The sequence below is a fragment of the Pseudochaenichthys georgianus genome, chromosome 13 (genome assembly GCF_902827115.2).
Source record: "Pseudochaenichthys georgianus chromosome 13, fPseGeo1.2, whole genome shotgun sequence".
In the NCBI taxonomy this organism is placed as follows: Eukaryota; Metazoa; Chordata; class Actinopteri; order Perciformes; family Channichthyidae; genus Pseudochaenichthys; species Pseudochaenichthys georgianus.
The window spans coordinates 39,250,535-39,272,707 of record NC_047515.1 but is presented as its reverse complement, the minus strand read 5'-3'; the positions used below and the strand labels follow the sequence as shown (position 1 = coordinate 39,272,707).

Here is a 22,173-nt window from a genome sequence, read left to right as displayed (position 1 = left end):
ATGTGGTATCTCACTGATGTCCCTCGTGTATATCTGGTTACTGAGAGAGCCTTGGCACATGGCTAATATCACTGTCATGCATCTAAAAGCTGACATATGTGCCACTGTCACTGCAACACACCACTCCCATCAGGAGGAAATGCATCATGGGACTGAAGTGATCAACAAGAATCATTCTGTTAATACTGATTAAAATTTCTTTTCTTTTTTTACTCCCCCGGTCCTCCTGGGAAAGATTACCGTTTATTCCATTCCAGGAAATGCACTCTCCACACCGGCACTAAACCCTCACTGTCACAGGGCTTTATGCTAATGTTCATTATGTAGACCGTATATACAAGCAGCTTCACTTCTCAACACTCCTTCCACCGCCCCTCCCTCACCACCTCAGCTCCTTTCCTCTCCTCACACACTCCCCAGACATCTGATAAATGTTACACACCAGTTGCCAAGTAAAACAGAAGGCATTGTTTTTGTCTCCTCGGCGGCGGATAAGGGCCTTTGGAAGGCAGACATGCATAATGACAGCCCCGTAATTGCCTCTTTAGTCTGGAGTCCTTTCTTATCTGTCCCCCGCGCTGCCTGCTGCTGCCTGACTGAGTGCTGCGGTCTCACCCCAAAACATGCTCGGTTCACAGATTCATCTTGTTGGCTATGACTGATTGTCCGCCGACTCCATTCGTTATAAGCGTTTATGTATGTATGCAGAAAGGGTGTGTGAAAGAATGTCCCTCTGCGTCCGGCGGGGTTCGGACACTGGGGAAAGTCTTTGGGTTTGGTTACCAGTCACTACTTCACGGAGTTATCTAGAGACAATTTGTTTTTGTCTAGATTTAGGTCCTGAACAGGGAATATTAATTATTACCATTAAATTGGAGATACAGAGTCCGATGATTATATAAGTTAAGACTAAAGCACTCCAGTCAACGAGTCAAGGACTTGAATCCTAAATCGATGAGATAAGAATAGATTCAACTTCATTGTCATTGCACTAGACATTTAGCATCCAACCAGAAGTTTCTTAACATATATCACATGGTATGGTATTGTATGCTATCCTATGGTATTGCATTGTACCATATCATATACATCTTATCGTTTTGTATCGTACGTATCATATCGTTCCTTACTGTCCCATATCCTCACATTTCTTATCGTATCGTCACATTGTATTGATCTGGTGTTTTTGTGCCCACAAACTATTGTAACTGACATCTTGCATCTTTGTCCCAGAACAATTCAAAGACCTACCATTCACACTTTGATCACAGTTTTATTTGCCCACTACTGTCTGAATGAATTTGAAAACTGTTGCATATATAGTATATAACATATAACATATTTGTGCATGCGTGCTCTCAGCCTGTCCTGCCGGCGTGTTCGGGATGAACTGCAGCCAGCTGTGCCGGTGTTCAAGAGACCAGGAGCAGTGCCATCCTGCGACGGGGAAATGCAGCTGCTTACCCGGATACTACGGGGCCCGCTGCGAGCTACGTAAGAGCACTGATGATTTCCTGCTGTCAGAGTGGACGAGTGAGGCATGCCCTAATATGCCTTTAGTTAAATCGAGAATTTGGTTGGAGAAATGTGGGAGAAGGGTAAATATTTGGCCCAATTTGTAGATTTCCATTGAAGTCAAAGATTGAAAATACATTACATTATTACACGTCACTTGTTAGACGCTTTTATCCAAAGCAACTTACACACTCAGTACTGTGGGCAATCCCCACAGGAGCAACTTGGGGTGAAGTGTCTGCAGGGACACAATGACATGCTGACCGCAGTGGGGTTTGAACCTGAACCCTGATCTGAACACCAACGCACTAGTCCACTGCGCCAACATGAACCTGCTATATCTTGCACAGAAATAACATAACTTCCACTTTAAATATTCTGATGTTCTGATATACTGCACTTGTTTATAAGAATATTTTGTCATTATTGTCCTTATTATACTTAATTTCTTGTTTGTATTTCTTGTAAACATGTTTTATTTTTACGACTGAATTCCTCTAAGAGTGTTTTAATATAAACCGATATACCCCAGCGAACTCCTTGTATGTGTAAAAGTGTTTAGTAACATGTAATGTAAAGCGTCTTTGAGCACCTGGGAAAGCGCTATTAAACACACTATGTATTATTAATAAACCTTTTGATTGGCTGATTCTGATACAACATCTAGTAATTAAAATGTCCTCCCTGTTTTGTCTCCAGGATGTCGAGCGGGTACTTTTGGGCCTAACTGCAAGTCCAGATGCAGCTGCACCAGTGGCGGTCGCTGTGACTTCAGGACCGGGACCTGCTACTGCCCGGCTGGCTTCATTGGAGCCGACTGCAGCTTACGTGAGTGAAGACACCTTGCACCTGTTTTTACTCCAGAAAGAAACCACAGTCTTTCGGCACCCCTTTATTATCATTTCACTGCTCGCTTTAAACAACATGCCTGTTTGGGACCGGCTGGGTGCTTGGCCTGTGTGTTCCAGCTGTCTAGAGAACTAGCTCATGCAAACCACTTCAAACACAACACTGAGCTTCCTTTGGTCATAAGCAACACACCTGCCTGATAGAGTCGTGTCTAAGGCACACATCGCAGACTCATAATGTGTAGTAGAGTCTGGTTCACGGGGTGAAAAACACTACGCTGATGTGTTCAAATCTACAGTCTATGGTTACAACTTGCACAGGCATATCATTTACCTGCTTTGCCGCCAACACTACAGTTCTGAAGTAGAGCATGGATTTATTGAGTGGAGGTATTTTGCCAGAGGGGACATTATAAGTTACACAATGGCTAACAATTTAAGTTGCAATTGCCTTTAGGATATTCAGTCACGCTCATTGACGCCAGGGTTACGGCCCGTCTACACTACAGGCATCAACACATCTTGAAGCTGGGCGTGTCTGAGGCTTGGCGATTTCTCGCGACCAAGGCGACCAACAACCAATCAGGAATCTCTCCCGCCCGCCCCCGGCATACAAAGCAATAGCAATGTTAAAACGAAGTAAACTGGATATAAAATCCCCAAACAGGCGAAAACCTACCAGTTCCACCCACTGTCTCTGCCACCTCCCTCCATGCCTCGCTCCTCCGGTTTGTATCCCGGTAGGTGAACAGAGACTGATCATACAGCACCGGGTGATTCACTACCGCTCCATTTGTTTGAATATGAGGAAATGACCTGCGTAGTCTCTCCCAGCATACACGCGGTTTGATTGGCTCGCGCTTGTACTGTCAGATTTGCATACGCGGGATTTGATTGGCTGATGCCAAGCATCGAGCCTCAAAAGTTGAACATTGTTCAACTTTTGATGCCGATAGATGCTCGTGATGCTTGCAAAGCCATGCTCCGCTCCCCACAATGCAGTTCGGCGAAGTTTAAAAATCTTCTACGTCACCCCATTCAAATGAATGGGTGAAGCGTTGAAAGCATTTTTCGATGCCTGTAGTGTAGACGGGCCGTTAGGGTTCATGTTTAGGGGTTAGCATTACCATTAGTTATTAAGCAATGTATATGACTTAAGTGATCGAGGATACATGTAACGTCATTATATTGTATCCATCAATCAGGAGCTAAATGAATGATAATGTCTCCTTCCCATCACGGTCTTTAAAGTTGGATGTGGAGTCAATGCTTATGAGTGTTAGTCATCACAGCCTTCTTGTTGTATGTAACCACTCTGGTCAAACAAGGGGCAGCAAAGACAGAGGAAACCAACACATTCCAATGACATGTATCTTTAGAAATGTTGTGTGAATGAATACTTTTTTATTTCCACAGGCTGTCCAAGCGGGTATTACGGGAAGGACTGTGCTAAGATGTGCTCCTGTGGGGAAGGAGGGCAGTGCCACCCAGCTACTGGAAAGTGTATCTGTGCCCCTGGTAGGATGGGACAGTCCTGCCAACAAGGTAACGTCATGACAACCCAGTCCTAGTTGTTTATGAGGCCATGCAAACTAATATCTTATCAACAGTACATGCAGCTGGTTGAAACCTCTCTATTATGGAGTTTATTACTGAAATAGTTTTGAGGCAAGAACGAATCACTTTTCAGCAAATTCCAAGAGAATCCATTGTAAAACTTTGAGTACAACTTGTAAAAAATATCAAACTTTGGCCTTTTATCGTTTGCCCTTCTCCTCAGAGAGCCTTCCATGCATCAGTGGGATCGGATGGCCCTAATGAGCTCTTCAGAAATAGTAGGCCCTAACTAGAAAGTGAAAAACATTTTACAGTGTATATTTAAGTAACAAATTCTCCACTTCCTCCGTGTGAGGCCAAGGATGATAACAGGGCTGCTTTCCCGGGACACAGACTTGGAGTTTCTTAATCTCTCCCTCTATCAGCCTTTCAGCTGGATTGCAAGCGGGGATTTCCAACACTGCCTTTCCTCAATGTTCTCTTCTTCAGCGTCCTGCATGTACTTGGACATACCTCGTCTTATGTCCCTCTTGTTGAATGTTTACAGAAACCTATAAGTAGCTCGTTCTCTGTGTTCCATATCGCTGGATCTGGCAAGGACGCAAATAAATAATCAGGAAAATCAAAGACGGCTTGCTTATTGTTTTCCCAATCGAAATGACCCAGAGAAACATGATTATTCTTTTATATCAGTGCCAAACTAGACCACTTTGCCATCTCTTTAATGAACTGTTGCTTAAATAAACATGACTGTGGTTAGTGCAATCTTGTATGTGTGTGTGTGTGAGTGTGTGTGTGTGTGTTCTGGTCTTTTCCTGATGTGTTCTGGATGTTTCTCCAGCATGTCCTAGGGGGCGCTATGGCCTGCAGTGCAGAAACACGTGCAGCTGTCAGAACGGGGGTCTGTGTGATCCTATCCACGGGTCTTGCCGATGTGGACTGGGCTGGACCGGAGCGCGCTGTGACTCGGGTACAACTTCACACACACTGAACAACCAGAACCAAGCTGAACTGTAATCTGAACATGGGAAATCAGAAACTTAAAAACTAGAACAAACAACAAAACTGGCAGAGAAACCCCTTGTGAGCCTTTACCTCGTACTATCAGATGATCTTTAACTCACTTAAACCCCCTTTGTTCTCAGTTTTTACTGACAGACGCTCTGTGGCAGACACACATTTAATATACCTGCAATTTTCCCTCAGCAAGATAATCTTAGCAAATGAGCACAACTTGAATGACTTTGAAGTGTAAATGCATCCACACAAAATAAAATAGCTACACTATAAATCAACTACATATTTAGTTTAGTCAATTTATTGAACATGTCAGAAACAAAAAAATATATAACAATAATATATATATATTCTCTTTTTTTCTTTTTTTTCACTCAGATTAATAATTATAACAAAGTACCAAAAAAACCAATAATAACAACAAAAAAAAAAAAAATAAATAATGTTCAGGTTGCCACTGCTAAGCTAAATGCGGATAATGCTCAGCGTAGTGATGTTATGCCGTCTCATTTAGGGGTATTAACTGACATATTTTAGGTCATAGAACAAAACCTTAAGCTTCTTAAGGAATCTAACCAGAAACTCATTCAAATAAACATTGATCGTGGACGTGCAAAACATTTTTTTACACCTTTCCGGGACACATTCTTCCAAGTCGAAAGACAATCAGACAATCAGAGTACTTCAGTTTTATCAAAAGCTACCATATGGATCAATTTGCAATATAATCCCATTGAAGGATTTCTTCTGAATCATCATGTTGCATTTACACACAGTTTCTTCGTAAGTGCAGCTAAGTGTGTGTGTGTGTGTGTGTGTGTGTGTGTGTGTGTGTGTGTGTGTGTGTGTGTGTGTGTGTGTGTGTGTGTGTGTGTGTGTGTGTGTGTGTGTGTGTGTGTGTGTGTGCGTGTGTGTGCAGCCTGTTCACAGGGAAAGTATGGGTTTGATTGTGCACAAGACTGTCCATGCCTCAACAACGGGACCTGCGACCGTTTCTCCGGCACCTGCGGCTGTTCTGCTGGATACTACGGCCACTCCTGTCAACACAGTGAGCACACACTCACTCATAATACAAAAAGAAACGTGGCGATAGGGTTACCAGTGGCCTCACTGACACTTCTGTAAAAGTGCAACTCGTAAAATATGTGTCTGTGACATGAAAGAATACAACATGACCCGTTTTTAACCATATGCGGAAAGTATCCTTAAAGTATGTCTTTCTCTTAGGTTGTCCATCTGGGTTCTTTGGCATGACATGTGCCCGTACATGTGACTGTAAAGCCGGGCGGACATGTGATCACGTGACAGGCAAATGTGTGTGTCCACCAGGCTACCATGGCCCTCAATGTGAAAGAAGTGAGTATCCACACAAAGAAGAAACTACATGAAAAGCAGTGTCCAAAATCATTACATTTCAATTCAATTAATATAATTTGCATTAAACGAAAATGATGTTAAGTTAAAAATAAGACATCTAATGTTCGGCAGACAGAAGACAGAATATTAACACGTTTGTGTAAATGATTAAAAAGCCATCTGGGTGCCCAGCTGCAATAAGACATGGGCAGATATGAGCATTCATGAGTTCAAGGCAGCGAGTGTGTTCTGGCAGACGGACAGGCGCGCAGGTAGGTGGGCGGGCATGCCTCCTGGTTATTTGATGAGAGACAGGTGTTTCCCCACTGCTTAATGCGTTCCTGTTACATCCTGGGCCCTCCTGCCTGCTGCCGGGCTCTCCGCCGCAGTGTGAGCGCCTAAATGGCCACTTCAGTCCCAGCAGGAGATATGACTGAGCGTAAGGCAGCAACAGCTCCAGAGACAGAGCGGCTCTTATCTCTGTGTGTGTGAAATACATGGTGTGTGTTTTGGTTCACGCACTTGCACTTGTGTGTCTGTTTGTGCTTGTGTATATTTATGTGATTCTGCACAGTCTCATTCAGGTCTTGCATTTAAACATGTAGCAGACTTACTACGGATTAAAAAGTAGGACTATGATGACATTTTAAAAGGTCTATATATTTCTTAATTGTGCAGTTTATTAACTTATCCCGTATACTCTATGGCTAGCACGGGAATTTGGATTCACTTTTAAAACTAAAACTAGATTTTAGTGCAAGGCATACCTTTTCATAATAAAACAAAGTTCACCATTAGTACATTGTTCTTGCTGTGTGTTGGGAAGATGGTTATGCAATGTATAAATGCATACATCTGTTTTCAGGGTGTGAGTCTGGCCGGTTTGGATTGAGCTGTGGAGAGTCATGTGGCTGTGCTGGTGAGGCCCCATGTGACCCATCTACCGGGCGGTGCCTCTGTCCCGCAGGAAGGACGGGACAGAGATGTGAAAAAGGTCAATCGTCTAGTTTCATTAACATGTAATCGGCTCCAAAGGTCCCATAAATCCATGTTTTTTCGTCCTTAACACATTTTGTTTTGAAAACTCTCCCTCCCTTTCCTGTCTCAGATTGTGGTGGAGAGCGCTTCGGACCAGACTGCTCTCTGCCGTGTCAGTGCTCCCACAGGGCCCGCTGTGAGGGGCTCAGTGGGCGGTGCCTGTGCCCTCTCACGTGGCTGGGCCCCACCTGTACCGAAGGTAAGCCTCTCTCTGACTTTGTCGTGTTTCCTCTACTTCAGTGAATTCCTGGAGACTAACTTTAACCAAATCTTCACGCTCAAATGTAATGATTTATGTTACGGGGACTTTAGGACCCCTGAAGGTAGGCGGCCCCCACAACGTGGCTGTACAGACTCACACATGACCCGCTTTTATTATAGTTTTCTGTTTCATTTGATTTGTGTATTAATGCTTATAATAAAAATGTAAATCACTTTGTCACACACACAAACATTTCCATCAGTTTAGAGGATATCACCTTAACTTTCATACATTATGGGGACTTCAATTGTGTCCTCTTAAAAAGGGGAGTCCTCTAAAAACGTACTTTAGAGGATATTGCACGCACGCACACACGCACGCACGCACGCACGCACGCACGCACACACACACACACACACACACACACACTTACTTTAGGATACTTCATTAACTTACATTCATTGTCGGGACTTCAATTGTGCCCTCTAAAGAAAGGGAAAATCCCCACAATGTGACTGTACACACACACACACACACACACACACACACACACACACACACACACACACACACACACACACACACACACACACACACACACACACACACACACACACACACACACACACACACACACACACACACACACACACACACACACACACACACACACACACACACACACACACAGGTCAATATAAAGCAACACGAACACACACACACACACACACACACACACACACACACACACACACACACACACACACACACACACACACACACACACACACACACACACACACACACAGGTCAATATAAAGCAAAACGAACACACACACACACACACACACACACACACACACACACACACACACACACACACACACACACACACACACACACACACACACACACACAGGTCAAGATAAAGCAAAACGAACACACACACCGACACACACACACCCACACACACACCGACACACGGGTCGTCACGGGCTGTAAAGCTGAACCAGCTTTAGTGAAATACTGTCACTGTGTGTGAGCGGCTGAGCCCCATCACTCTGTGTGTCAGCCTGTCTCCCTCAATAGCTGCTCTTGTCTCCGGACAGTTATTTTAATCTGCGCCCAGCATGCAGCCGCCTCAGGGCTGTCTTCATTTTACCTCCTCAAAGCCGAGCACACGGGAGACGACGTACCAGTTACTTCTCCTCCAAAGAAAACCAGAACATTTGCTTTTCATTTCCAAATAGTGCTGATGTCTTCTTGCTTATGTTTTTCTCCTTTCCTTTCAGCGCTGCCACACCAAACCCCGCGACCGTTGAACTTTTCAGTGTCCCAAAGAAAGAGAAGAGCGGGCAGCAACACCACATGACCAAAGCAGAGGTGCAGACTCCTGACTGGACGTCCAGACGCGGGGCTCGGCTCTGTGAGGCATTACTCAGATCATCTCGGTGAAGGTGATGTTAGTTGTGAAACTGGTACTCAGCTGTCAGAGACTGGCACTCCATCACCGAGCCTGGAGCTGGGGCCTGGCCTGTGAGGGGCCCTCGGGGGACCATCTACCTACCCCAGACTGTCTACGATTCAAAGTCCGGGGTTACACAGACTTCATAGCAATAACCCACACATACCTGCATCCTATTTGTGAGTATTGCTGATGGAAAGCGGTTCATTTGCTTTCCCAGTTTTACATTTAACCACCTGGTAAGGTTTCTTTCTTAAGGGCATTTGTACAATACGTGTAACTGAGACATTCTTGTCACTGGAGAACATTTACAGCCTACATTTTGTTTTTATGTGGCCACAAAAAAGTGGATGGTCAGCAGAACAGAAGCATATTTCTGGTGAAAATTGAAATGCCTCAAACAGATTTAGAAAAGTATGGGTGACTTATTCAGAACATTCACACGGATCCACACGTACAGGGACTGACGTGGGGCTGATGTTCAGGATATAAACATGTACTTGGCTTTAAATTATAATTGATTTGTTTTCCTCACACACATTTCAAATGCCAGAATCTATCAATATGAAAACATGCAAAGGAAAGTGTCTTCACCCTCACCAAGCATTATGCAATTCATTTTAATTTGTTGCTCAAGTTTTATGTTATGATTTCACACATTTCTTTGTGGAACTGTATATTTTCCCAAACAATTGTAACCCTGTTGTTCTTGTAGTGGGTCGGGAGTGAGGTGGATATAAGAGTGATTAGATGATTATTTGAACGGCCAAAGAAAAGGAGAATCATAAACCATTTCATCAGGTTTATCCCTCTCTGCATTCAGTTAAAGAGAAATACATGTCGCAGTACACAACGCACTGGCCTTCCTCCATGTGTTTCTGCAGTGAAACACACACACCGACCCGTCTGCTGTGTGCTGAAACTTTTACTTCCTGTCACCTGCTTCTTGTAGCCAATCAGAGACGAGCTCTGTAATCAGGGCCACTTTAACCCAGGTGGAATCAATCTCTCCTCATTTGGAGCTACATTTGAGTCAATTGTACTTTAACAAAAGATAATTATCACACGGGTGCTCTCAAGAGACATAACCACAATTCAACTACACTATTATGATTTGTTGATAAAGGAGGAAAAATTAACTTATTTTGGACATTAAATTAGTAAAATACTTCTTAAAGGGGAAGTGCACGCCTTCTTCTTGAAGGATGAGGCCGGTAGGGAGTTAAAGTCCCCCAAAAAAACAAAACCTTACACGTTTATTTCTATAAACTTCGAGCAGATGACCAACATTGAGGAAATAGGCTCCATGACACACTCAGATCATTGGTCTCTTGGTTTATAGATTATTTTAAACAAATGTTATCATTTCACAAGAAAAGAACCCTTCACTTATTGTCATTGTCCCCGCACCTTTTACGAAAGCCCATTTAAGATATTGCCTATCCATAAGTTATTCCAGCATGGCTCGTGGTATCTGAATGAACATAGTTAATTTACCACCAGCGTCAGAAACACTCTCCATGTATTAGCATTGATTGTGGGTTTTCTTATTGCAGTGCTGGTCGCGAAATACTGCAGACATTGCACTTCTTTCAGATCTGTGTTTATTGAGTCTGTTTGTTTGAGTCTTATAGACAAGCATCAAATGTTGTTAATACTTTTTCTGCAGTATTTGTTCACGTTTTTATGGTTGCACAATATTGAAAAGACCCATATCACAACTGCTATCAACACCCCACGTGTGCATTTAAATAAGGGTGCGTCTTATTTGTAAAAGCTGTATTTGTATACTATCTCAGGTCACTTATATCAGTCATAACCTACTGTGCTCATGTCCTGTCAGTGGAGCTTCATTACGACATGTTGTCTGTGTAAAAGTGATAAACTCGAATTTCACTGTCATCATTTCCATGGTCTTTTCTTTATTGCGTCCATGTGTCTTAAACGGCCCCAAAAAACACCTGCTTTTAAGCGTCTATTTTTGAATTGTGTGTTTTGAATGCAGTGTTGCATGGTATTGATTTCTTTGAGTGGGGTGGGAGGGTGCAGTAAGGTATGGACGCGAGGTGGAGAGAGGTTGCAGCTGTCATGGAGACCTATGGGATCCTGTGTGTGTGTGTGTGTGTGTGTGTGTGTGTGTGTGTGTGTGTGTGTGTGTGTGTGTGTGTGTGTGTGTGTGTGTGTGTGTGTGTGTGTGTGTGTGTGTGTGTGTGTGTGTGTGTGTGTGTGTGTGTGTGTGTGTGTGTGTGTGTGTGTGTGTGTGTGTGTGTGTGTGTGTGTGTGTGTGTGTGTGTGGATATATCAGTGTGTGTTTCTACACACGGCCAGGCATCTCTCATCAACCAGAGAAGGGTCAAGCATTAAGGCCTCCCTGACAGTAGTCTAAAGTGAGTGGGGGTGTGAGAGGCACTTGAGCAGGGTCCACGTGTGTGTGTGTGTGTGTGTGTGTGTGTGTGTGTGTGTTGTGTGTGTGTGTGTGTGTGTGTGTGTGTGTGTGTGTGTGTGTGTGTCAGAGTGAAAGTGCTCTCCCTAAGGCATTTTTCAAGTGCGCTGGAGAACACATGTTCTCCTCCATGGGCCAAAGGGGGCGGGCGGAGGCAGGTGCCTGGACCGAACATGCTCCAGCATCCCGGGGTGAGTGATGGAGGATGGAGGCCCCCCCTCACCCACTCTCTCCGGTGTGGCTGATGGATGGGGGGCCGCTCCTGCTCGCCCTGTGTTGTGACAAGCAGCAGATGTTCTCCAATAATGTTTATCGGCCCGGCCTTCATCTTCAGATGACACACCTGTTTCCAGTCAAACAGGCCCAGAGAGGCCATCCATCCACGGAGCGCTGGGTGGCCACTGCTCCGCCCCTCAAACCTGCACATCGAGGTGCCACTAAGAACAGCTGGCATGCCCATCTTTATCTGAAGTGTAAAAGATGAGCGCAGGTCGAAGCCAAATCTTGGCTACGGTCGAATTGTCAAAAGAAATAGGGTTAGGGTTAGGGTTAGGGGTTATTCTGTGTCTTTTCCAAACCACTTTTCCTTAACCTCAGGGGGAAAAGTAAGATGTTAAGTAGAATCCATCAGAATGTAGGAAAACAAAACTGTGGGTGCTGACTTCGCGATGTATTATGCGCCAAGTTGATGTTATTATTCATTTCACAACTAAGAGAATCTAAATTATTCTTCCGATGCATTATTTTGGTGTTGTTTCGTTCAATCTGCAAGTGGAAGGTTAAGGGTCGAAGCACCTGATGAACGCTGGACATTGTCCCCTTCTGGCTTGTGGAATCATCTCCAGATGGATTTTCATGTTTAAAAAATGAAAGGGAAAGTCAAAGGAAACGGTTGCTCGTGCTCGACCTCCTGTCCACTCATATTAATCAGCATGAATCCAAATTCATCGTATGATTTTATGAACAAATGTAAATGAATAATGTGTTTTGCAATATATGCATGACTTATTAATTTAAAAAGCACCATTACTTACATGATCCATTTCTCACGACAATTTGTTTCCATGAACGGCCAAATGGTGCGTAGCTAGAAACATTGCAGCCCCAATGCATTGTGGGATATGTTGTTCTCCTTTCCTTTCATAAAGGAAGGTCCAGTGTATCCTAAACTAAAGGAGATTATAAAGGAAGCATTAAACTCCTTTCTGATCATCTAGAGCAGGAGTGTCAAACTACATTTCATCGCGGGCCACATTCGCATAAAGGTTGCACTCAACGGGCTGGTTGTAACTATATAAATATATAATATATAAAATAATGTATTATATTACATTATTGCCTCTGAATTGGATTATTATTGGATAGGATAATAACTTAGTAATTAACTACGTCTGAAAGCAGAAGTCCAGGGTAAATAATTGCAAGTCTCTTCAGTGCGCATGTCACAAAACGAGATGCATTGTGGGACATGTAGTTTATGGGCAACCTGCTTCTGTAAAGTGTCATGTAACCGTATAATAAACGTATTATATTCTTTGCAAGCTCTTGCGGGGCCACATTAATTGAAGTCGCGGGCCGGATTTGGCCCCCGGGCCTTGAGTTTGAGACCTCTGACCTAGAGAATTCGAACATCTCTTATCATGGTCATGTTAGGAAACTTAGTTCAAGAAAAAAAAAAAAACTTAAAGGTGGGGTAGTTAAGTTTGAGAAACCGGCTCGAGATCGCTAGAATTTGAAAATACACAACCGGAGAAAATCTGCCACTTCCTTATAGAGCCCCTCCTCCAACACACACGAACGCGCACATGACCAATGAGGGCACGAGATAAGTTTGTGCCCCGATGGAAGGCTGACAGGCAGGTAGGCCATCCGGCCCGGCTAAACGGATTGGTTGTACTTTTTACAGTATTACGGCTTCCACAGATGACATTTTTTTATACATTTTTTGTCAAAGCACTTCAGATATTCATTGCTATCGGGATGTTAAGAGCATTCCATGGAATATAACAAAAAGTGTATCTCGAGCCGGTTTCTGAAACGTACCTACCCCACCTTTAACTGGAACCTTTATGTGCACCCTTTGCATGGTCTTTCTTCCTTTGATTTGAGATGCTCACAGGGGAAAGAAGCTGATTCAGACATCATTTGGTTTACTCAAAATGATCTCAGCACTTATAAAGCCACTTTTCTTTTATTACAAGCTCATGAACAAAGATGCTCTTTGTGCAGAAAGGCTTTTGGACGGAAAAAAGGCCAACTGTTGTTGCATGCTGAGGGAGAAGCGTGAGGGAAAGTGCAGATGTAATAGCCCGTAAAAGGTAAGATCGCATCATGGGTACTTTTTGGCTGTAATTAAGCATAAGCCACTCTTTGCAAAAGGAGATTATATCACTTAACTGCCTCAGTTTGCAGTCTCAGAGATAACTACTGCCCCTCTGCGTTGAACCAGATCTCCCAGAAGGCCACAGTGTTTTGAACTTCAGCTGACGAAGCTGTCGGCTCGGATAAAAGAAAGAGGGCGAATTCATTTTCGGCACGTCCTGCACCATTTGTTAGGTTGTTGGCTGGACAAATAAATGTTGAATGTCGAAATCTGCAAAAAGATGCGTATCGGGGAACTCTCCCACACTCTGGATCTGTGTGAAGACATCCTCTGTTTGGATGCGACATGATGTGTGCAGCACTAGTATGGTGAAGTTAAACTACACGTAAGTGGGTGCAAATGAGTGAATTCACCACTGGATGGCGCTTAACATGGAAGAAAAAGCCACTGGACAGACCTCTGACTCAAGTGAGTGCACATGAATACATGACTGGTATGATATAATGAGCATCCTAAAGTTCATATAATCAGATTGGCTGATACCAAAGCGTGCATTTTAAGTTTAACTTGTTCCAAACGTCTCGACTGCACTCCTCGGTTCTTTCTGATATACCCAATGAGCGAAGAATGAGATGATTTCACTCAGACGCCAAGATGTTCTGCCACCACGCCTGTCCTGATTGGACCCGTCATATTAAAACCATGTGCCGCTCTGAGTGCCCATCAATAACGCTAATGACCCGGAGCCCGCCGGGAGAAACATAAACAGAGAAGGAAACCACAATTTAAAACTCTGCTGCTTTCTAGCAGGCTGAGAGGCGGGAAGAAACAGCAATATAAGCAGAGAAGAAGAGAAGGAGAGGCCTGCGTCCAAACACTCACAGTGACACAAGTGTTACTGAAATAAAACAAAACAGACTTTTAAAGGGTTATTTAGGGATGATTTAAATATGATGCATTGTTCTGATTTGTTTATGTACTTGTCCTTTATGTACTCGTTTTTGGTATTGCGCTGATGAGTTGGTCCCTGTGGACTTGAAAGTATTATCTTTATTATTTGTATTTGTTTTTAAGTTTTGGAGAATGTTTATCATGATGTTCCGAGGCGTGTGGCGCAGTGGGTTGTGCGTATCGCGTTGGTGTTGGGTTCAGGGGGACACAGGTTCAAACCCCACTGCAGTCAGCATGTCGTTGTGTCCCTCCCTGAGACACTTCACCCCAAAGTGCTCCAGTGGGGATTGTCCACAGTATTGAGAATGTAAGTTGCTTTGGATAAAAGCGTCTAACAAGTAACATGTAATAATGTAATGTTTTTAGTTAGATTGCCTTGATTTTCTTTTAATTTTTTACCAGGTGATATATGATTGGAAGACTCCATTTAACTAACATTTTTTTTTAAATGTAGCCCATTTGAAACAAATACACCATCACTTACACGTTTGTAAATGTCATTTTATATGTGATTCCGCTGTATCTTCATCATGCTCCTAACATGTTTTGTAAAATACTTTGCCATGTGTTGATGGTGCTTTATAAATAAACCTTGCCTTCCCAAGGTTTGCCTTGCTCTGAGTTTACATCTCTATTTGGACTTATTGTAAGTCGCTTCAGACCAAAGTGACAGCTTGATGTAATTTAATAACTCACAGGGGGTATTTTCTCGCCCTCCTGCTTCAGCTAACTCACTCTCTTGTCTGTATTCATACTTGATTAGTTGAATAAAAGAACAGTGACAGAGGAGGTGCTACTATTATTGTTAACACAACAGAAACGTGATGATTGGTGACTTCCCACTTGTGCCAACTGTTAGTAAGCACCACTCACTACACCCCCCCACCCCCCTCCTTAAAGGCCTCATTCCCTCGCCCATCCATGCCCCCCTCTCCGAAAAATGTCTCCCCCGGCGTCTGAGTCAGCACGGGTGCCAAGTCAATCAGTGAGAGAGCTGCCAGCTGTGATGGGGGGGGGGGGGGGGGGGGTGATGCATGTTGCAGCGAGGGGGCAGTTACATGCCACACGGGCTGAGAGGACGGGTGGCAGAGGAAGAGGAAGGGAGGGGTGAGGAGAGAGAGAAGGAAGGAAGGAAGGGAGAGGTGAGCAGCAGTGGAAGAAGTACTCAGATGTATTACTTTAGTAAAAGTAGCAATACTAAATTGAAAAAATACTCAGTTACAAGTCAAAATACTGCTTTCAATATCTTACTTAAGAAAAAGTACAATAGTATTACTTGATGTACCAAAAGTAAAAGTATTTGTTTTGCGTAAGGGCCCATTTCAGAATTGTATATTAATAATGATTGGATTGTGGTTATTCATGTGTTAGTGTGTTTGTCACAGCTAGAGCTAATTGCAAGTGCTTTATATAAAGATGCTGGATTTTTTTAACCTTTAATTATATGTCAAACTTTATTTACAAATTGACTAAACTAAAATAAATAAATTAGCCAGAAACTAAAGCTTTAAAATAAATGAAGTCAAGAATATTGGATCCAAAATGTAGTGGAGTAGAATAAAGTAAAAGTTAGAAGTAGCATAAAGCTGACAATACTCAGGTAAAGTACAAGTACCTCGAAATTGTACTTAAGTATAGTACTTGAGGAAATGCACACTGAGGAGTGAGGAGAGAGAGAAGGAGGGGAGGAAAGAGAGAAGGAGGGGAGGAAACCCTAATGAGCTCTGATGGATTCTGAGGCGCTGCCAGCTGCACCATTAGCTGAGTGAGCTTCACCCAGCGCTGCCCACAGTGTGCCCACCGTACACACACACACACACACACACACACACACACACACACACACACACACACACACACACACACACACACACACACACACACACACACACACACACACACACACACACACACACACACACACACTCCCAGGTCTTGCCCGCCACACTTCCATACACACTGAGCCCTTTATGAGAAGCGTTGGGTTAATGACGGCCATAACTCGTCCCAACGTGTTGATTAAGTGTGAGAGGATACATGGGTGACGTTAGCATGTGCTAATCAACACGGATCGGACCAGCACAGGGTCCCCTCCACTGCCCACACACAATGACATTAGGGCTATTCATAATATTTTGGTGTTCTTTCAAGAGGCAGTGCCTTTGGACTTTTGTCTGAGGGGAAGTTCTTTATGTAGGTGATGTAATTACATGGGCAATTTGATTTGCAGGGGGGGTGTGGCTGCTCGCTGAGGGGTGGTGGCAACATCCTGCTGCCAACTTAGATCCAATATGTAGTCGAGGTATAATTCCGATTGGTTAAAAGCTTGCTTGTTGTTCATTGCACCGTGTTGAGGGGGAGACAAAAGTGTTCTAGATTTGTTAATATAGAACAAAGATCTTATAACGTGTGTAAAGGGGACGTTTTATGCAGTTCTTCATGTTCATGTTTGTATTTCGTGTGCCTCTACTGTCTTTATGTTTCTCATACTGCCCGTGCTGCAGCACCTGCTTTCATTTCAGCCTTTGCAGACCATTGACATGCACACAAACCCATATCACTCACTACAAGAAAGGGAAACAAAAGAGCACAAGCGTTTTAATCTGAACTCCAGCTTTGCATTGAGCATAAAGGACATAATGAAGCAAAGTCATACACTGCCACTAGAAGGGGACTAAAAGAGCATAGACCTACACCAAAGGGTCTTATTGGCATCACCCTTGGCCTGTGCTTAACAAGTTTTGGATACAAGCTGACAACCAAACAATATCCTTTGCATTATCAATAGATCAATTCTCTACGTGCAATTTGAAAGGGATGGATTGTAGTGGATGTTTTGCAACCACACACTTTATTGTTTTCGCAGTTGCACTGTGTTTTGAGCATGTATTGCATCTGTTCATGGGTATGTCACAATGCTAATGTTTCTTCCATATTACATCATATAATGCTAATGTCACAATGCTAATGTCACAATGCTAATGTTTCTTCCATATTACATCATATAATGCTAATGTCACAATGCTAATGTCACAATGCTAATGTTTCTTCCATATTACATCATATAATGCTAATGTCACAATGCCAATGTTTCTTCCATATTACATCATATAATGCTAATGTCACAATGCTAATGTTTCTTCCATATTACATCATATAATGCTAATGTCACAATGCTAATGTCACAATGCTAATGTTTCTTCCATATTACATCATATAATGCTAATGTCACAATGCTAATGTTTCTTCCATATTACATCAAATAATGCTAATGTCACAATGCTAATGTCACAATGCTAATGTCACAATGCTAATGTTTCTTCATTATTACATCATATAATGCTAATGTCACAATGCTAATGTCACAATGCTAATGTTTCTTCCATATTAAATCAAACTAACAGAATCCAAAACAATGCTGGATGTGTATAAGTAATTCAACGCATACTAAACGTATTGGTGAAGATGTGTCAGTGTTGTCTACACACCTGTCCTCAAGTGACCAAAACATCAGTAAATGCAGGATTAAGATACTTAAGTTCCTCACTAATCTTAGTGAAAAAAGTAATCGTACTCACCACCTGACATGATCATATAAACGAGTCCACATCAGTACAGGTGGCAAACCTCAGAAGCATTATCACTCCTTCCACTCTATAACGCCGCGGTCTGCACCATCACTACTGTCGCTGCAGCTGACCTCATCAAAGCTGGACGACCCGTGCTGACCTCATCAACACTGCCTGACCCCCCGTGACCTCATCAAAGCTGGACGCCCCGCGGAGCCCCGAGGGCCGACGACAGGCCTTAAGAAAACACCCCATCCATTAGGGTGCCAGCAGCACTGTAAATGTGGAGTGTCAGCGCCAGCCATCTTCACTGTCATGCCCAATTCTCCACCTCAACCCCCCCACCCAAGAAAAAACCTGGACAATGGAGCGTCTGAACCTCCGCCCCTCGCAGCCACAATGTCCGCCCACGTTGGCTGGCAGCAGTGTTGGGGGGGGGTGCCGGATGGGGAGGCCTGCTGCAGGATGGGACTCTTATTGAGCGTTTGAGCGATGAGCCAGGTCATCACATCTACCCAACTCATCCATCATGCCCCACAAACGGACACAAATAAAGAGGACACATTCCTGCCTCCGCTCCCACTACCACATTCAAGCCCTCTCCAGCCTTTTCTCTCCTTCCCTCTCTCTCAATGCGAGCCAAAGCCCCGAAGAGCAGAGTTCAGGCTCTCGGAGGCCATGGGAGCGCCAGAAGAAAGCGCCAGGTGGTTTTCTGACTCACGTCGCTTAGAATAAATCTCCGTTTGGGCCAAAATGATGGGCAGCCAGAAGGACTGTATGGAGTGCGGTGGTGTGAGGGAGAAATGGGGGAGGAATAAAAGAGAGAATGGCAGACATGTCAATCCACATTGTAGTCCTTTATTTCTTAGTTGTTCCTCCCACAGTATTGAATTGAAATGCATAACAGTTACATTGTAGAAAGCATTAAAACAAAGTACCTCAACTCGCTGATTACTTTTTTTTAAATCGATTATAAACAAAAACAACGACAAAAAACAAATCTGGTCCCTCAAAACGGGAGAATAAATGAAAAGTAATCTGTTATTTATCATAAATTTGGCACAAGGGATTAACATGAACCGAACGTCACACAAGCTTGCAGACAACCGTAGAAAATGTCAGATACAGATCTTACCAGACCAATCATGCGTTTATGAAGAAATTATACCTGGCTTTTTTTTATTACTTATTCTTTATAATGTTTTTTTTTTACAATTGAATCATTAAATTGTCATAGAAAACAAAAACCCCTAAGTAATATCTATTCATCGACCGGTTTCATTAGAAGAATAAGGAGTGAATTGTATGTTTAATACTATCCGGCACTCAAATGTAATCTACAAACCCCATTGAACTCTGGGATAGGCCCGGTGAAGAATCTCCCCCTCTCACCCGGGCTAAGAGCAGTGCTATTCAGTAAACAAACTACAGTTTGCCAAGAAATAAATACAATTCTCAACATACAACAGCAAATAACAACAACAACACCAACGAAAAAATGGAAACAAAATCATGATTGTCTAAAAAATGAAAGACACACGAGCATGGAGTAGCTAACGACTAGCATTCAGGCTATTTAGTGGTATTGTTGGCTGACTAGGATGGATTGGGAAAGAAGACGTATGCCCTTTACAGAACAACAATTAACTTCAGCACTGGCTACTATTTCAGTAAAAAAAAAAGTGTTTTCTTCTCTTCCACTAAAAAGACAATCTATTTATATCCTTTCACAGATAGCGCAGGCGGGCAGATGGAGAGAACGGAGACACTCGTGTACAGTGCTATGATTGTGCAGTCACACGCAGCCATGACAACGCAGATGGGAAACTGGCCTGATTTCAGTTAAGCAATTACTTTTTTTATATTTGTTCTTCAGTGACTTCAGTGATATTGAAGCGCCTCGAGCGCTGTCCGTACATGGAGCGGTGTTCATTCGAGGCGGCTAGCCCCGCCCTTCATTTTTTTTTTATCATCAAGTACATGTCTTTATGAGAAACACCTGTGGATCTCTGGGGGTTAATAAAGGGGGCATTCTGGTAATATGATTTAATGATGCTTTTGTCAGGGCTCTTACGCACAGTGAAACAAGGCGGAGACCGGCTGTCTTACAGACACGACCACATCGACTGTTCTCCTCCCTCTCTATGTGCTGGGCTATACATGTGTAGCATTGATACATCAGCACATCCATCTTCCATGTCCACCAGCTGCCTTCGCTGTGCAAAACAGAAATTCAGCAGAATAAATACAGCTATTATTATTATTTTCACCACGATCATTATCTTTGCTATCATCCTGGTTGGTGTAAGAAGTCAATTCTCAGAGGCACGTGTTGCTCTCTATCTGTTGGAGGTGTTGGGGGTCCCTGCTCGGTGTGAGGCTCCGCTCAGCAGTCAAGGTGGGCCGTGGTTCTGCTCAGCAGTCACTCTGTGGACCCTGCAGTGGGCTCCCAGTGCCATAGGTCAGGTTTTTAGGGGGTTGAAAGGTGAAAGGGAAGCGCTGAAGGGGTGTCATCATACGTGGCTCAGGGACTGGATGGCACTGGACTCAGCAGCTGCCCGGGCCAGACTGTGCCACATGGTGGCCGGGGTGTGGGAGGCCGGGTGCAGAGAGTCCTTCTCAGCCAGGGACAGCATCATGGCGTACGCCTGAGGGAGGGACAGGGTTACAGCTTTTTGTTTAAAAGGAATGCACATTTGTGTTAACGTTTACTCTGTTTTCCTCAGTTATTGGTTGTTGTGTGTTACTGTCTCCAGGTCCTGGACCTTAGTGGGACGTAACATTTACCTAAATGCTTTGAAGCAGATTTCCATTATAAGATAAGATAAGATAAGATAAGAGAGTACTTTATTGATCCCAATTAGGGAAATGTTTGTGTTGCAGCAACAAGAAAATATACATGTTGAATTTACAAATTAACAATAACAAAAGATAAAGCAAGTTATTACATAAGTATGTGAGGGATGGAATATTAAATATTAAAATGAATATATGAATTTAAAATGTACAGTGTGATTTTAAGTCCATTATGTAGGTAAACAAGCAGCCTGTTTTTCAGGTCTCAGGCTGGAAAATGACATTCCCAGAACAAATGACCATACAACATATCTTCCCTTCTAAAAGGTTTACATTAATAATCTTTTCTCTCAAAGTAATGATAAACCTGTGAGTTGGATGTAGAAAAGTCAGAATAAATATAGATGTTTTTTATTTTAAAGAAAATTCAGATTGAACATGGTAAAAAACTGTAAATTATAGTGTCCGTCCAAAAAACATGTTGTACTTATAGTGAAAACGAACCTTGGATGATGGGTTAGTAGACTAAAACCTTTAGGAATCCAAAGTACAACATATAATAAGTACCCTGTATCAAGATTTATGCAAAACAAGTGATATTTGACCTTTTTAGACAGATTTAGCAAAAAAAAACCCTCTTCTGGGGCCATTTGGGTGGATTTTCCATATCTCTGGACCCCATTGCTGGATTTTGACATGTGACATCTCTTTCTGACCGTTAGAGCCAATGGAATCGAGCGGAACTCCCACATAGTCCTTATTTGGTAATGTGTGTCTGTTAGACCATGGTTAGACTGCTGCATAGCCAAGACCGGAAGCAGCAGCCACTCTGGTGGCTACCATTAGCAGCTAACTTTTGCTGTGCGATTTTTGCATAAAAATGGGATTATGGATTATAAATGAAATAATTGTTGTATACAGAGACGTTAAAAACCTATGGATTAACCGATTCAGCTGCGTTTTTTCTCGTTTTAATGCCATTGAACACGTCTTTTGATCAGATTGACAGCTACGGTGAGACAATCTCCGTAAAGGTACGTGTTGTGATGTCTGTGTTTGCTTCCCCTGTCGCGAGTTCGGATCACTCAGGGAT

The 22,173-nt window shown here is 43.1% G+C and overlaps 2 protein-coding genes across 8 annotated transcripts in view; one reads left to right on the top strand and one right to left on the bottom strand.

The window, feature by feature from the left end:
* egfem1 (EGF-like and EMI domain containing 1) overlaps positions 1-10,864 on the top strand; it is an 82,691-nt gene extending 71,827 nt beyond the window's left edge. The window contains exons 30-38 of the mRNA XM_034098198.2: positions 1,363-1,494; positions 2,215-2,343; positions 3,780-3,908; positions 4,762-4,890; positions 5,857-5,985; positions 6,165-6,293; positions 7,159-7,287; positions 7,402-7,530; positions 8,826-10,864. Coding sequence (XP_033954089.1) covers positions 1,363-1,494; positions 2,215-2,343; positions 3,780-3,908; positions 4,762-4,890; positions 5,857-5,985; positions 6,165-6,293; positions 7,159-7,287; positions 7,402-7,530; positions 8,826-8,905 — 1,115 coding nt within the window. The 3' untranslated portion in view covers positions 8,906-10,864. The remainder of the gene's footprint in view (positions 1-1,362; positions 1,495-2,214; positions 2,344-3,779; positions 3,909-4,761; positions 4,891-5,856; positions 5,986-6,164; positions 6,294-7,158; positions 7,288-7,401; positions 7,531-8,825) is intronic.
* An 8,258-nt stretch (positions 10,865-19,122) lies between these two features.
* The window catches only part of mecom (MDS1 and EVI1 complex locus), a 182,073-nt gene continuing 179,022 nt past the window's right edge, over positions 19,123-22,173 (bottom strand). For all 7 annotated transcript variants that reach the window (XM_034098106.2, XM_034098109.2, XM_034098110.2 and 4 more), the window contains exon 18: positions 19,123-20,932. In XM_034098106.2, coding sequence (XP_033953997.1) covers positions 20,798-20,932 — 135 coding nt within the window. In that variant the 3' untranslated portion in view covers positions 19,123-20,797. The remainder of the gene's footprint in view (positions 20,933-22,173) is intronic.